At 42.8% G+C, this 17522-nt stretch overlaps 1 protein-coding gene across 1 annotated transcript; it reads right to left on the bottom strand.

Moving 5' to 3' along the window:
• Positions 1–1354: 1354 nt before the first annotated feature.
• anpepb.1 (alanyl (membrane) aminopeptidase b, tandem duplicate 1) lies at positions 1355–12851 on the bottom strand. The gene is made up of 22 exons (XM_072662993.1): positions 12731–12851; positions 12196–12670; positions 11094–11236; positions 10725–10841; positions 10277–10299; positions 9830–9956; positions 8910–9064; positions 8691–8804; positions 8288–8431; positions 7460–7525; positions 6678–6743; positions 6355–6527; positions 5661–5737; positions 5308–5441; positions 4769–4824; positions 4526–4673; positions 4346–4437; positions 3974–4084; positions 3690–3857; positions 3296–3433; positions 2537–2618; positions 1355–1618 (listed from the first exon to the last, which is right to left on the bottom strand). The coding sequence occupies exons 1-22, from the start codon at positions 12849–12851 to the stop codon at positions 1463–1465; spliced, it is 2886 nt and encodes a 961-aa protein (XP_072519094.1). The 3' UTR covers positions 1355–1462.
• Between the last annotated feature and the right edge of the window lie 4671 nt (positions 12852–17522).

Below are 17522 nucleotides of genomic sequence, written 5' to 3'. Positions count from 1 at the left end.
AAGCAGCATGGCTCAGGATTCAAACTCATGACTTGCTTTACATTTTACAGCATAATGTTACTCAGATTTTTTACACAGCTATTACAGAGCTATTACAGAGCTATTTCTAAGTAATTGTGTAGTGAACTAAAGTTATTTCCAGGTTCATATGGGAACTCAGTAGTTAAACAGTGAGTCAGGACACCATGTACTCAGTCCACAGGCTAATGCTCCAAAGTTGAGAAAATGTTTTATGACACATTATTAAATATTATTTATCAGTGTGACACCAGTGTATCAAGATGTGTGATACTGTTTCAGTTTTATTAGTGTTTTTATTGGACTGTATTTTTTATTACATTTTTAGTTTTGGGAAAGTTACTTCAGAAGTTTCCAGAATGTTGGATGTCTAATTGGGACAAAATGTTGTCTAATGTTGTGTAAGAAACTGTCACGCCCTCTGTCTCTCCCAGAATCCAACAGAATCCTGAAATCACTACCATGTGTTATCGTGACTGTGCTTCTGCTTATGAAGTTGTCTGTTAAGTTTGCTGTAGTTACACAGTCTTACAACCGAAGCATCATTTACCAGTCCTTACCCATGCATTTCTCTGCCAGCTGGGTACACACTCTTTAACCCTGTCCTATTTTTTTCTCCTCCTCGTTCTCTCATGTACTGATCTGGTGCATGCTGTTTGTGGGGTGCTGCTTCAGGTCTGACCTCTGGACCAGTTTTCCTGCTTTGCCATGACCCTCCTAAACCCTTCATTTTTCCTTGCTCTCGTTTCTCTTCTTACTCTCTCTATCTCATGCTTCAAGGTGTCCTGTTCCTGCTGTTCTGCCCCTGTGCTGCCTGACCCGGCTCTTTACACCCCCCTCCTGTTCTTCTGCCCACGTTGATGCATCCTACTGTAGATCTTGGCCTTGATTCTTTCAAAGCAGGATTATCCTGCATGGCTGTGCATGGGAGTATTTAGCCTTCTAGTGCTAGTGTTAGGGGGAGATATAAACGGGCAGGTTAATTGGCAGCACCAGATTGGGAGAAAAAGGGAAAAATTAGAGAATTAGCTTCATTTAAAAACAATTAGGTACATTTTTTGGGGTAAGACTCTGCTTACACAAATAAAATCCGAATGCTTGAATCTTTTCAGGAATGTTTTTATTTTCTTTCACAAAGTAAAAAACTTTGGTCATAAAAAACAGACTTTTTGTGTTTCATTTCATAATAATTACAAACTGTAGCAAAAATAATCACTTGGCAAGAAAAATCATGTGATAAAAATTTTAATTAATGCATTTTACCAAAACAATAACAATTTATATACAGCATTGTAAGGAAAGGGGTTAAATCTTGAAAATATTGAAATGAGGAGCATTGTTGAAAATAAATAAGCTGGTTCATTTTGATGAGAGCTCTTCTTAAATATAAAATACAGCATCTCGAGGCTCCTTACTCTCCTCCACTATGCAGAGGTTAACCAGCCTACGAACTGACTGCCCCTTTCAGCCACTCAAGCACTTCATTCTTGTTCTGTGCAAGCCATTTGATGTTGGCTCCCGTCCTCTCGATGGACTGCTGAATGGCCAGGGTGCCAGAGCCGAAACCAACGTCGCTGTTGTCGTCCCTGAACTGTTCCAGCTGTACCCCAACAAAGACAGGGAAAGGTGAGGTACACTGGTTGGTTTTAGTTTTCTACAGATGATCCTGATTGTTTATCTATTGTCTAATGGTCTGACACAGTAGCACCCAATAGGTTTATGTCCTAGACTAGAGGGACAAAAGAATTGGGATCCTGCTTCTGTTGGAGTAACTGTCTCTACTGTCCAGAGAAGAAGACTTTCTACTAGATTTTGGAGGAGGAGCATTGCTGTGAGAATTTGATTGCATTTAGCAACAAGAGCATTAGTGAGGTCAAGATGTTGGATGATGATCACCACCCCACCTCATCATCCCCAACTCCACAACTCATCCCAAAAGTACTGATGGAGCTCCACCACCATCATTCCAGAGAACACAGTTCCTCCACTGCTCCACAGCTCAATGCTGGGGGGCTTTATACCCCTCTAGCCCACGCCTGGCATTAGGCAGCATGGAGCCAATAGGGTCATGATGCTGATCCGCTCCAGAGAGTCCTAATCTATTGGCAGTACTTCTCTACAGGGACTAGACAAGCTGCAACTTATTAATTATAAGGGTGTACACAAACATTTCTATGACCTTTTTAAGAACAAGTCATCAGAAGAAAAAGTTTTCGGTGTCCTCAGAATTCTCAAAGAACATCTAAAATAGAACTTTGGATTTAGGAACATTTATAAAACAATAATTTAGTTTAAAAATTCTTAAACCTCAATCCAAATCTGTCCTGAAGAGCTCAGAGTTACACAAACACTTTTTTCCGTTTAGACCTCGAGTACATCATTTTACAGAGCACCTCGTTAATTTTAGCTTAGTCACATGGTGTCAGAGATGCAGTAAATGTGTCGCGAGACTGTAAGTGACCTGTGACAACCTTGTGATCTAGACTGTAAACATGCTGAGAGGATGGGAAGATCATACCTGCTTGAGTTCAAATTCAGTTGAGAATCTCTTGGTGACCCCGTTGATCAGGTTAGAGAAAGAGAAGGATCCTCCACCGTACCTAAAAGGGAACACATTGAGTCAGCAGTGTCTAATGTACACTTTCTTGACAAAAATATTGGAACACACGTCTTAATCACTGAATCAAGGTGTCTGATTCAGTCCCATTCAGCCACAGGTGAGTAAACTCCAGCCCCTAGTCCTGCAGTCTGTATTTCTTCCACACATCAGTGAAAGAACGGGAGGTTCTGAAGAGCTCACTGAACTCCAGCGTGGTTCTGTATGTAATAGGAGACACCGCTGCACCAACAACAACAAGTCAGCTGGTGAAATTTCCTCCCTCCTAGATCTTCCTCCATCAGCTGTGAGTGGTGTTATTATTGAACAGTGGAAGAGTTTAGGAGGAACAGCTCACAGAGAGCAGCTCAGCCACAGAGTGTCTGTCAGACCACGTAAAGTTACAGAGCGGGGTCAGGGCCGAGTGCTGAGCTCAGAGCAGAGAGCAGAAAAGCCTCCAACTGACTCAGTAACTGCAGCAGAGCTCCAGACCTGCTGCTGCTGCTGGTAGAGCTTAGAGCAAAGGGGGACCAGCTCCTTATTAATAATGACTATGGGGTTAGAATGGGATGGAATAAAAGCTGCTGTAGGTGTACTATGCAGGTGTCCCAATACTTTTGTAATGGAATTGTAATGCTGTTCAATAAGCAGGCCTGTGTGGAAATGAAGATCCTGACTCACTCTCTGAAGATGTACGCCCAGTTAGCTCTGACAAAGTCCCACGCCAGAGGCTGCCCCACCACATTGTTTGCGATGTAGATGATGGTGGAGGTGGCGTCCTGCTTCCGGATATGTGATGTCAGTGTGTACTCCAGATACCTGCAACAAAACCGCAACACCTTCAGATCCCACCGACTGTATATACAGTGTAATTACAGCTATACACTCTATAAGAGCTGAAGCTCAGTATATGGTGTTTCTGTCTGCTACCAGCAGGAGAATTCCACCCTAAAGCTGTTAACGAAGTTACAGGTGAGGTGAGAATCGGACTGTCCGATTTAAGACTTTTGGTCAAACAGTGAGAAATCCCAGGGGTAACGGAAGTGTTCAGTTCCTCAGTGCATTTCTAGCTCACCTGTTCAGCAGCCACGGGGTTGTAGAACAGGCCAGCGCAGCCCGCAGTTTATCAGCTTCACTGGCAATGGAGGCACTTTTGAACATCTCCCAAGCAAAGTCCCACTCTTTAGCTCCCCCTGCAGCAATGGCACTGCAGTACACTGTGGACCTCAGGTTTGGTTCAATCCTAAAGGAGAGAGCAGAGATTTATGAACCAGTTCAAAGCTAAAGCTTAGCCCATCAGATGTTACCTGACCTCATGTGACCTTAGTGACCTTAGAACATAGTCTAAATCCAACTCACGGGTTGACGCTGGGGTTTTCCATCCACTGCTGAAACCAGCCCTTAACCAGAGTCGTGCACTCCTCCAGTCCGGTGCTACAGGCCATGCGGATAGCGTTCACCTGGTTATACCTGAGGAGACAGGGTTAGCTCTGAGCGCACTGAGCTTTAAGGAGTGATAGCCTCTTAAAAACATCCCTAAAAATATCTCATTTCATTCAGTCTAAATTGATCAACCAGCCCTTGTTTCTGTGGTTTCTGACACTGGCTGTTATCTACAACACTATCCAAATGTCTGACTCCAGACATGTCCTGAATGATCGACTACATTTAGGTTAAAGCAGAAATATATTAAATATTCAAATATTCATAAATATTCAAATAGGTACTCACTGCTCAGTGTGGCCGTCGGGTATATCGGTCCAGTTTCCAGTAAGGTCTTTAAAATAGTAGAAAAGAGGTTGTACCTGTTGTCCGATATAAGCCTAAAGGGCAAAACACCAACTATTAGAACATTCATTATTTTGACACTTTTTTTAATGATGTCTGATAGACTGTAGAGTAAAAGCTGACCTGCAGGTAGCCATAAACCTCACTACGGTCAAACATGAGGTAGAAATAATCCAAGTTGTCCAGAGCAGACTTCCAGGGCATGTACTCTGTTTCAGCTGACAGATACTGTGTGGTCCTCAGAGCCAGCGTGGTCGCAATGTGGTTCGCCCTGTTAACAGTAAAGTGCATTTCAGACCCAACAATGTAGAAAGAGACTGATGGTCACTGGAAACATGTGCTGCTGATCTGACCGCGAAATCTCACCTCGCAAGATTAAAGGCATCGTCGATTAGTTGGACTCGGTTCAGAACTGGAATGCTCTGAAAGAAAACAAAGGGGTTTGAAGTAGGATTGAGCATATATTCCAATATTCTCCTCTCAGCACCTTCAATGTCCCCTAAACTCCAACAGTGTCCACTAAAAACACCAGTCTCAAGAAATACCATTATTCTCCACTAAACCCTGATCTCCACCAAAAACCATTGTCCCAATTATCATCTTCACCAAGTACCATGGTTCTCTACCTACCGTCATTTCCCGTCAGACACTATCAGTGTCCACCAAACTCCATTAGTGTCCACTAGAGCCCATAATTCTCTACCAAATACCATCACTGACCACCCAACACCACCACTCTCCACTCAAATTATCACCATTCCCCAGCACATTTCAGCATTATCACACCACCATTCTCCACGAAACACCATCAGTCTCTACCAAACTCTGTCGGTGGGCTTTCGTGGAGAATGCTGGGTCACTCTAGTTCAGCACTAATCCTGGCTGTATGATGAAGGTGTCGGTACCTGAGGAGATGTCTGGAGTGTATTCAGGAGCCGATCCCAGTTCTGTTGGTCATAGTTTACTCTGTAGTATCCCGACACGTTGAGGTTGGCCACTACCCAGTCAGTCTCAGTGGTTCTCATGGCATCATTTTGACCTAAACATAAAGATAACGAGATGAAGAGCATTTCTTCATTAAAGTCACCAGAAATCCCCAGAAATTCATCTTGTTTATCTTCTACCAGCACATCTTTTAATTGATGTCTTGGCATGAAAAAAATGTATTTTTTCATTGTTTTTTTCTTATTTTTTGTGATTTTGCTCAGTGTGTGTTTTTTACTCTGTGTTTATTGGTTGAAAAGGCTGTATTGCTTACTCTGTTTGTTCATCAGCCAGAAGATTTCCTGCTGCGCACCATTCTTAATCCACTGAATAGGCACAAACCACTCATAGCTAAGGGAGAAATAAACAGTCTGTAAGTTTGTACATATATGCTAATGACGTAAACAAATATGAATATAATATTGAATATATTATTGAGTATAAATATGAATATATTATTATTCAGTCCATTCTATACAGATAGAGCCACCACTGGGCGGCGCTCTTTTCACTTTATTTACTATGTAGCTTGCAGTTTGTGAGCTTTGTTTCAGACATGAAGAATAAAATGATGACCACTTCCACTCCCACCTAATAAAGATAAAGATACACTATATGTCCAAATGTTTATGGACACCTCTTTTAATGAACCCATTCAGCTACTGTAAGCTGCACCCATTGCTGACACAGATGTGCAAATGCACACACAGCTTGTCTAGTCCCTGTAGAGAAGAAGTACTGCCGATAGAATAGGACTCTCTGGAGCAGATCAACATCATGACCCTATTGGCTCCATGCTGCCTAATGATCACTGAGCAGGTGTCCCAATACTTTTGTCCACACTGTGTATTTAGAGCACTAAATGCGTTCGCTCATTCTACGGTCAGGTTTGGCCTTACACAACTTGGATGATTGAGGGTTTATGTGTATTGCAAATACAGTAATGGGCTGTGGTCAGTTAGACCTACTTGAAGGGAGACGGCCTCTCTACAACAGACTCTGGGTCCAGGAGGAAGTGTTCTTGAGTTAGCTGTCCAGAAGTAGTGTTGATTTTGACCACGGGGAAACCCATCTGAAGAACCCAGCGGTCCATGATCTCGCTGACGTTCCCAGGGAGGACAGTGTTAGTGGCGTCTACGGCCTGAAGAAGTTTGCGCACCACACAGTGAGACATTTTCCTCAAATCATGACGGTCAGTATATTAAAATGTGCATAAGAGCTCAATAAACACAATAACCTGCTCATGACTGATGCTTCAAACACAGCTTGTGAGCAGGATAGAGGAACTCACCATTTGAAGATGGTCCCAAAGGTCGGTGTACACGGTGTTGTCGAACTGGAAGGTATTCAGGTAGCTCTGAGGGGAAGAAGGGAGAGTAAATCCACAGGGAACCTCCCAGATGTCCAAAAACATCAGTAATGATTATAAGATCTGAAGGTTAGATGGGTAGAGGTGAAAGAGGGAAGGGGGCTCAGAATGGTGCAGCAGACTAAGGCCCTGCCACTATGACCTGAGATCATGCTGCCTGCCATCAGCAGTCAGAGCCTGAGAGAGCACAGTTGGCCTAGCTCTCTCCAGGTGGGTATATGTCTCTCTCTCTCTCACTCTCCACACATTACTCCAGTGTAATGCTGGCTGGCATGGACGTCTGCTAGACAATGCTTCAGAGCTGGGTGCCCAGCACTTATCTCTGAGAGTGTTGGTTGGCTGCCCGGTGGCGTTGCATTGGCAGTAGTTGGAAAAGAGGCGGTGGCTGGTTGTGCATGTGTCAGTCCTCACCCTCACAGTGTCGAAAAAGTATTAAGCAGTGGGTTGGGCAGGATTGGGCAGCAAAATGGGGTAAAAATGAGTAGAAATAGAAAATGGAGAAAAGAAAGATAAGACAAAGAAAGAAGAAGAAGAAGAAGACAGGAAAAGAATGAGAAAAAATTAGAAAGATCAAAGAGCATAAAAGAAAAAAGAAGAAGAAGAAAGGAGAGAAATGAAGGAAATAGAGAAAAGGAAGGAATAGAGAACAAAAAGAAACTGAGAAAAGAGAGATGAATAAGAGGAATGGTGAAAATGGTACATACACTGACTCCTTGGACAAACACAGGCTCGGTCAGGAAATCTGAGAGCATTCTCAATACCGACGCCCCCTAGAGGTAAAATCACACACATTATTGAAAGCGATCAGGAGCAGTCGCTTACCAGCATCTACAGCCTTCACATAATCACAATCCACACACTCTTCCCTTTGATAGATGGACAAAAACAAGCCAAACACATGGACACAATTCAGGCCTTAGGATGTTGTCACTGCTATTGGCTCTGTATGGTGCACTATTTGTCCAAATGTTTGTGGACACCTCTTCTAGTGATTGCATTAAGCTACTATAAGTTGCACCCATTGCTGACACGGATGTGTAAATGCACACACACAGCTTGTCTAGTCGCTGGTCTATATATTTATCCCATTTTACTATTAGTACAATAACTTAGTTAGTATAGTAACTTAGTCTGGACCTTAATCACCCAGTCTTCATGCACATATCTACACATATTTGAATTGGTATATTTCTATTTATTGTATTCAGACTTACTGTCTTTGCCTCGTGTTTTGTTTAATGACTAAGGACTATTGTATCATGTCCTACCTATTCTGCACCCAAGACAAAGCCTAACAGTGATTGGATCAAACATGAACCTATTGACCCCATGCCTGACCTCACTAATGCTAACACCCTGAACTCATTAACACCCTTAAAAAACCCTTTTTAAATACCTGTTGATATTAGAAGAAACAATGAATGAGCATGTGTCCCAATACTTTTGTCCATAGTGTGTTTTTTAAATACTATTCAAAATGTACTTAAAATATGACATCATTGACCCTCTGACTGCTTAGCTAATCAACTCACCTTGCTGTAGGAGATGGCATCGAACACCTCGCTGATCTGCTCTGGTCTCATGATGTCCTCTTCTTTAGAGGACAGGGGGTGGGAGGAGGCCAGAGCGTCAATGGCGAAAACTCGGTGGACGTCCCCCAGCACGATCAGATCTTTCTGTAGGAGAGCAGACGTGAGTCAACCATTACATCACTCTGAGCACTCTGAGCTGCTCTGGACTAAATATCACTTAGAACCTTGTAAAAAGATTAGCCTGTACCCAAAGGTGGCAAATCCAGGTCCAGAAAGTGGAAATCCACCTCAGGATTTTGCCTGAGACAGCTGGAACACCGGAATACTGGGGTGGATTTTTACTTTCTGGACCTGGATCACAAGAGGAACAATGACAAAAGTAGTTTTAGCGTTTAGAACTCACAATGTTCCACTTTGACTCAGCGTGGTCAGCTCCCAGATACTCCACATAGGAGGCGAAGCCTTCATTCAGCCACAGATCATTCCACCATCTGATTGTTACCAGATTACCAAACCACTGAAAGATACAGACAGAGAGAGAAGCTCATGGCCGTTCTTTTGTGTTCTTCAGCAGTGCAACATCATTTCAAATGCCAGCAGCCACTGAAGGCCCCGTCTGTACCATGTGAGCGAGTTCGTGAGCGATGATGGTGGCGATCCTCTCTTTATTGCTGTTGGAGGAGAAGCTGGGGTCATAGAGGAGAGCCGTCTCTCTGTACGTGATCAGCCCCCAGTTCTCCATCGCTCCAGCGTTGAAATCCGGCAGAGCGATCTGATCTGCAGAGTCGGGTTCAGAGGTTATTTGTCTCATACACACAGTCGCACGCAGCCACGCCAGCAGCCAAATGCTCTGATAACTGTCTGCTCACATGAAGCAGTACAGATAACAACCAAACAAGGAATGTTTGAAATATTAGAATCAAGAACAAAAATCAAGATCCAATGGCAATACCATTTCAGCCTAATCCCATTTTCCCTAATCCCATTTTCCTTAGTCCCCTTTTCCCTAACCCCTTTTCCCTTATCCCCTTTTCCATAACCCCCTTTCCCTTATCCCCCTTTCCCTCATCCCCTTTTCCCTAACCCCTTTTCCCTAACCCCCCTTTCCCTTATCCCCTTTTCCCTTATCCCCTTTTCCCTAACCCCCTTTCCCTTATCCCCTTTTCCCTAACCCTCTTTCCCTAACCCCCTTTCCCTAACCCCTCTTTCCCTTATCCCCTTTCCCTTATCCCCTTTTCCCTAACCCTATTTCCCTTATCCCCTTTTCCCTAACCCTCTTTCCCTAACCCCCTTTCCCTTATCCCCTTTCCCTTATCCCCTTTTCCCTTATCCCCTTTTCCCTAACCCCCTTTCCCTAACCCCTCTTTCCCTTATCCCCTTTTCCCTAACCCCCTTTCCCTTATCCCCTTTTCCCTAACCCTCTTTCCCTAACCCCTCTTTCCCTTATCCCCTTTTCCCTAACCCCCTTTCCCTAGCCCCCCTTTCCCCTAATGCGTTTTCCCTAACCCCTTTAAGGGGGGCTAGTCAGGGTGTGGTGCTCACCTGACTTGGGGAGAGGATATGTGGCATTGTAATAACTCTCAAAGAATTTCAGGATGGGTCCGGTGATGTTGAGCGCATACTCTCCTTGATTTGCAGCGATGGCCTCCTTACGGGCAAAGATACGGATCTGCGAGATGAGAGAGAGACAAACTGAACTACAAGACTCACCAATAATATTAATAATAATAATAACAATGACAATAAAAATACACTATATGGACAAAAGGGACACCTGTCTACCACAGATATACAGTATTTTATGACATCCAATTCTAAACCCATAGTCATTATTAATAAGGAGCTGGTCCCCCTTTACTCTAAGCTATACCAGCAGCAGCAGGTCTGGAGCTCTGCTGCAGTTACTGAGTCAGTTGGAGGCTTTTCTGCACTCTGCTCTGAGCTCAGCACTCGGCCCTGACCCCGCTCTGTAACTTTACGTGGTCTGACAGACACTCGGTGGCTGAGCTGCTCTCTGTGAGCTGTTCCTCCTAAACTCTTCCACTGTTCAATAATAACACCACTCACAGCTGATGGAGGAAGATCTAGGAGGGAAGGTCTAAATTTCTCCAGCTGACTTGTTGTTGTTGGTGCAGCGGTGTCGCTTATTACATACAGAACCACGCTGGAGTTCAGTGAGCTTATCAGAACCTCCCGTTCTTTCACTGATGTGTGGAAGAAATACAGACTGCAGGACTACAGGCTGGATTATATATACTTGTGGCAATGGGGCCGAATCAAACACTTGAATTCAGTGATTAAGAAGTGTGTCCCAGTACTTTTGTCCATATAGTGTAGCCTTGCTTTGAGGAGAAACACTGGAGAAGCAGGTGTCTACAAATGTTTAGTGCATTTTAATATTTCTAAGCATTAATTACCTGAACATCTCCTTCCAGACTCTCCACAAAATCAAATTCACTGACGATAAACGCCAGCAGGTACGTCGACATTTTCCTGGTTTGTTCAAAAGTGGTTTTCTTCAGATTAACGCCGTCCACCACCACGTCTACACTCTCTGTAATGGAGAAAAGGCAGCACATGGTGACAAGATGAGCAAAACAGGCACTTTAACTCCTTCACATGATTTGGTTTGGCTGGATTTCAGTGCTTTGTGAGACAGGAGAGCCAATCCCTGCTTGTGGGCAGCTGTGGCCTGAAGGGTTCGAGCCCCTGAACCAACAGTCTGATCGACATGTTGCTATGAATATTTTAGCGAATTAGCTCAATAATAAACCCGCTCTCTCTGTGTGTCCCTTCTCTTTCTCACCGATTTCTCTCCCGTTAGAGAGGGCCACAGTTTGGGGGTCGTGCAGAATGGTGATGTTGAAGTAGGCTTTCATGGCAGGTTCATCGAAACAAGGGAAGGCCTTTCTGGCATCAGTCGGCTGCATCTGAGTCGTGGCCAACACTCTAAAGAAATGAAGCAACAGTTGCAGTCTGAGAGCTCCAAAACACACTTGACATTATTTAATCAGCTGAATGTTTTCTACAATTCTGCTCATAAAAAACTAACTTTTTATCAAACTTACAATCTGGTTGTTCTTTGTACTGTATCAGACTTTCATAATGAAGGGACCAATAGAAAAGTGACTTGGAATTAAATCTTTTCACATTGACTTCTATTGAACATTAAGAAGGGACAGTGATCATTTATAATGGATTTATAATTATTATTTATATGTTATTATTTATCTTTTTTTTAATGAACTTTTTTTTTTTTTTGCTTCTCTAACAAACTTCAGGGTGCAGAAGATGGCTCTTTATAGAAGTATGATCGTAAAGAAACCTTCTAGCCTGTTTCCACAGGCCCCCCAGTATCTGTACTACCAGTATGCTGGAAATGTGACTGGTTGAGTGTGTGTTTACTGGTGTACATCTACAACAGATCAGAGTGTAGAATCCAGCAGCAGAGCTGCTTTCTGTGAGCTACCATGCTTTCACTGCTGTACAAAATATGTTTTTTTGGTTCTTGTTGGATGCACTGTGTTTTTTCCTCAAGCAGTATGAGCTCATTCAAAGTGCAGTTTGAAACAGTTAAAGCTTATTATTGCTTTATCCAATCAGAGAGAGGATAGTCCTCTGTTTGTTGTTTAGAATAAGAGTTTCTGACACTGAGAGAATAAACAGCAGGGAATGCTGGGCTTCATCAGATCACCTTCACTACAGCCACATCAGTAAAGATCACCTTATTAATGGAGGAGAGGAGTGGGCCTCTGAGAAGAGGTTAAAGTTTAAAAAAGGTTCTTTACTTTTACACATCATGTAAATGTTCTACCCAAGTCATGTGACCATTTGGAAACATGGATTTTTAAGACTGCAGGACAAAAACAAACTCCAGAGTAAATCAGAATCAGAGGTAGGGAACTTACTTCATCTCTCCAGTCTCGTTGTATTCACTCCTGTAAAATCCTCCCAGGTCATCAGCGAGCTCCCCCACAAACTCAGTATAGAGGCTGTAGGACTCTCCCGCTTTTAAGTTGTCGTTCAGCTGAATTACGAGATACTGAGTGGTCACCTGCAACCAGTAGTTCTTTATGGTGGGTGCAGGTGTGCTGCCGAGTGCAGTCAGAGTGGGCTCTGCTGTCAGGTTCAGCCTGTTGGAGTGAATGAGGATCAGGTCTGTGTCTTTCACGCACTGGAAGACCACGCTGGAGCTTCCAGTGAAAATGTAGAAATCGGGTTCGACGGGAACGAGGCGCGGCCACAGGGTGATGTCGTAGGTCTCTGGAAAGAGCGTATCGGGGAGACGGTAGCTGTCCCATGGCTCATTGGATGGTAAGGTTGTCGGAGCGGCCGTGGTGCCGGACGGACTGGAGGTTGTTCCAGTACCCGTGGTGGTTGGTGGTGCAGTACCTGTGGTGGTTGTGGTTGTAGTAGTCGGCCTTTCAGTGGTTACCACCTCATTATTCTTGGTTTTCTCCTGGGAGTAGACCACAGACAGAGCGATGATGGTGGCCACCGCTCCGGCTCCCAGAACGATCCCCACCACCCCGACGGTTTTACTGATGTAGAAACCTTTCCCCATGCTGGACTGGGACTGGACAGGCACAGCGAGAGCAGCTGGAGAAGGAATCGGCTCCGCTTCTTATCCAGGCCCAGGGACGCTTCTCCGCCCACCAGCTTTAATAAATCACCCATTAACACAGACTGACCCTGGTTCCAGAGGGCAGCTGGCATGCTCTCACTCACTCTGTAGGACACCTGCTCCTCCAAAGTTCCTTCTGAAATCAAGGGTATTAGCAGGGAGTTTGTGCCCCTTTGCTGCAGTCTCTAAACATCTGGCAAAGCTTTTGGGAACTTTGCTGTGGGGAGGATCTGATGGCATTCAGACCCATCAGAAAGACAGCATCAGTGAGGTCAGGCACAGGTGATGTTGGATGATTAGTTTGGTGTTGGGTGAGCTCCATCATCACTCCAGAAAACCCCACAGCCTGATCCTGGAGGGCTGTATACCCCTATTGCCCACACTCAGCAATGGGCATTGCGGCTTTAGGGTCATGTGGTCACTGCTGCAGGAGAGTGTGGCCATTTCTCTAGAGATTATACCTGTGGGCCCAACTGAACACCTGTGCACCACAAACCAGCTGAATGGAATAATAAGAAGGGCTGTCTGGATATTTTTGGATATGTAATGTAGACTCACAAGCAATCAGCAGTTCTGTATGATCAGACTTTATTTAGAAGGCCAGTGTTTCTTTGCAACCATTGGTTGTTGTGCATCTGATGGGTGGATATGAGATGTGGAGTACCCCAGGGATCAATTCCTAGGCCACTTCTGTTCAAGTTATATTTGCTTCCAATAAGACAAACACAGTAAAGCACAATACAATAAAATTGCTTATCAGGGTTATGCAGATAACAAGTTGATATATCTGGCTCTCTGACGGATGATTATGGCCCTATAGATTTGCTCTGTCAATGTATGGAACACATAAATAACTGGATCAAACAAAATCGGTTATTAAGTTTGGCAAAAACAAGAGGAACGATTCAACATCTCAGGAGCATCTCTCAAACCTTTAGTCAGGTTCATTAGTCTAAACACTAAAGACCAAGCTCAATTCATCTCTTCTTCACCAGCCAGTCAACAGAACAACCTTCTATCATCTTAAAAACAGCCTTAATGTCCCGACAGGATCTAGAGGAACTCCTCCATGGCTTTCAGTGAGCTACACTGGTCTACTGGTCTTTAAATCACTGATTGGTTTTGGTTCAGAAAACAGTTCTGATCTACAGTTTAGTCTGGTTTAATCGAACACTTTGCACTGTAAAACACCCACTGAGGTAATGTTAGCCAGGTAATATTTACACTAATGGACCATATGTGTCCATATAGTTTTGTCTTTTGTTGGAGTCTCTAATGTTCAGGGAAGGTGTTCTACTAGAGTTTTGGAGCAATGGGAGCAGCAAAAATCCATATGGTGACGTGTCATGAAGGAAGAAGGAAGAAAAACTACTGCTTTGATGGAGAACAGTTTCAAATTCTGTTTCAGTTTCAAACGCCTGATTGGTTGTATTGATTAGGCTATATATATATATAGCCATATATATAGTAAGTTAGTGGATTTGCCATATAAAAAACTATTTATAAGACATATATTAAATATATATATATATATATATATATATATATATATATACATTTGAAATACATTTTGTTCCAAAACACATTTCACACATTAAAATGTATTTCAGAATTTACTTATATATTATACTTAAATACTTGATTTATAATTTATAATACGTAAATCATAATTTATATTATTTATTCATGTATGGAGACATATTAAACAGATATGTAGCATATCTTAAAGTTAAGTATTAGCAAATATACATTTAACACGGTGCAAATTTACAATAAAGATGCAGTTGCATCATTTGATGAATATTTTGTTTAGTTTTTAAACGAGACATAAAATAAATATTAATCAATTTCGAATGTCATACATCATATTCATATATTTCTATGTCATATTCTTTCCTACAGTTTTCTTATATTAATTTGTGTGTGTATATATATGTTTTTGGCCATTTTCAAACATTACAGAAATATATTTAATAAATACATTAGATATTGATTATATATTTTTTTGAATGTTGGAATGTTGTTCTAAAGTAACAGGGAAACCTGTGACACTGGTTACGCAAAGCCTGGCAGACAGACAGGATACGTGACAATATTGCACCAACCTGAGTGTCAGTGAGGATGATCCAGTCATCCTTCATTACAGTCTCCATAAAAGCCCAGATAACCTCTTATAAATGCTCTGCCAGCATAATCGTTAAACCGCAATGAGCGTCCTGTGCCATCTGCCTCCCAACCTCCATCTCTCCCAGAGTAGAAAGGCATATCTGTTCATCTTCACCACAGAGAGTCTACAGTGTAATCTCAGAAGCTGGTTTGAAAGCAAAACCTTGCTGTGAGGATTTGATTGCAATCAGTGACAAAATGTTAGTGAGGTCAGAATGTTGAATGATCACCACTCCACCTCATCATCCCCAACTCATCATCAAAAGTACTGGATGGAGCTCCACCACCATCATTCCAGAGAACACAGCTCTTCTACTGCTCCACAGCTCCTCAATGCTGGGGGGCTTTATAATACCCCTCTTGCCCACACCTCAAAGTTTGATACTAAGATACTGAGCACTAGTTAAAGGCTCTGGGCAGGACCAGCCCAAGCTTTTATGGGGTCCTAAGCAGATTTTCATTAGGGCCCCCCTTTCCACCACCTCAGCACCAGATGCTTCATTATTTCATAGGGACAGAGATATTGCGCAATATGCTGAAGCACCCGGACTTTTATCCACCATCCAAGCAGCGCATATCTGCATCAACAGCAGGAGCTGATTAACCTAGTGTTGGTGAGCCGACTATGAAAATAAATTAAATATAAAAATCACTTTTAGCTGTTTAATATCATTTAATGTTATTATTCAATGTTATTTTTTAAATCTGTATTTTTATCATGATATCTTGGTGCTTTTGGGGCCCCCTGGTGGCGTTGGGGTCCTAAGCGGCCCAAGGGGTCGGCTCTGGCTCTGGGGGTGTTAAGTACACCGTAAAGAAAGACCCACTCTGCTGTTTGTAATGGTTGATGCTACACACCACTGTTTAGCGTTCATCAGCTATATATGATACAGCCATATATTAATAAAAAAATGATGACATCGGTGATGATCCCAGGACAAGACGTTAATGTGTAAGTCATTAATCTGATTACAAGATTAAGAAGAAGGACCAGCAGTCTAATACTAATGATTTACTGGATCTCTGTCACTGCTTTCATTTTGACGTCATAGCTCTCGTTTTCCAGCACACCACCGTCTGTATCTCTGCTCTGTAAGAAGCTGATAAGAACAGTGCGGGTAGATAAAGCTGTGATAGATATGGGTTTTTATGGAGCTCGTTTATTTGGGGCTGATACTGAGTTACTGTTAAAACTGATAATCAATCAGCAGATTTTATCTCTCACTGTGGAGTGCTCTGTACGATGTGTCGCTGGCCTTTCCTGCACATTTACATGGTAAATTAAGCAGCGTTTAATTGTGCCAGTGTTACCACCTTTATAGAAACAAGCACACACAGTGTCATTCGTGTGAAGCACCAATATTAGTGCACTATTAGTGCCCCCTTGTGGCGAATCATTTAGCCTGCCAAATTTGAGCGAGCGAGTTAAAAGTCAAATCCATGAGGTTCTACACCTCTAAAAACTGCTGTAATACTAAAGCAATGCTTAGTAGTAATACTGACCAAGATAGTGGACCAAGGTGATTGACCAGCATGAATAATATTTCCATACTTATCAACCAACATAACCAGCATGATCAAGCTGGTTAACAAGCCTGACTAGTCTGACCACATTAGTCCACCACTATGGCCAGCAAGACCAAACTGGTCAACCAGCTTTACCAGCACAACCAGCATGACCACACTGGTGGACCAGCATAAACAGTATGAGCAGGCTGGTTTTCATAGTATTTTCATTGAGTTTGATGGAATGGGTGGTCTATCAGCATGACCAACTAGTCATCATTCTGTTATACTGGTTGATTAGTTTAGTTGAGCTGGTTAACTTGTTTGGTCATGCTGGTCATACTGGTGGACCAGTGTGGTCAGACCAATTCTAAGGATTCAATCTTCTCCTTAAAACTAGTCTGACCACACTGGTCCACCAGTTGCTGTTTGACCACCTATTCCATTAAACTCTATGAAAACATACCCTATGTTGGTCAAGAGCTAAGGGCTAGGGTGACCAGGCTTTTCAACCATCTTGGCCATCTTAGACCATCTGAAACCAGCAACCAGCAGAAGCTGGACTGTCTGTAGGGTGTTAAATTTCACTTGTTATTTTGGAGAAGGCTGTCGCTAAGCTCACTTTTGAACACAGCCGGAGAGCTATAATGAGTAATAAGTGACAGAGTTGGTGTCTGACCTGAACGACATGTGAAACAAACGGAGCAAAAGTCAGAGAAGACACCATACCCATGTTACTAATTCACCCCCCCACCCCCACACCCCCGTCCTGATGAAGCTTTACACACCCTTGCTGTTATACACTGTGCTGACTCACACACACTTATTGTTGGATTGACTATAAGATAACAGCTAATAATCGTTATACATATTTATATAAATATATACATATATATATATATATATATATATATATATATATATATATATATATATATA

This window comes from Salminus brasiliensis, chromosome 19 (genome assembly GCF_030463535.1).
Source record: "Salminus brasiliensis chromosome 19, fSalBra1.hap2, whole genome shotgun sequence".
Lineage (NCBI taxonomy): Eukaryota > Metazoa > Chordata > Actinopteri > Characiformes > Bryconidae > Salminus > Salminus brasiliensis.
This window is presented reverse-complemented; position numbering and strand designations above follow the sequence as displayed.

Excerpts from the sequence above, each read along its gene's own strand:
- anpepb.1 (XM_072662993.1), bottom strand. The coding sequence starts at position 12,851 with ATGGGGAAAGGTTTCTACATCAGTAAAACCGTCGGGGTGGTGGGGATC. Across the intron at positions 11,237-12,195 it reads AACGAGACTGGAGAGATGAA|AGTGTTGGCCACGACTCAGA; the intron begins GTAAGTTCCCTA and ends TCATTTCTTTAG. Across the intron at positions 5,738-6,354 it reads GAGAGGCCGTCTCCCTTCAA|CTATGAGTGGTTTGTGCCTA; the intron begins GTAGGTCTAACT and ends TTTCTCCCTTAG.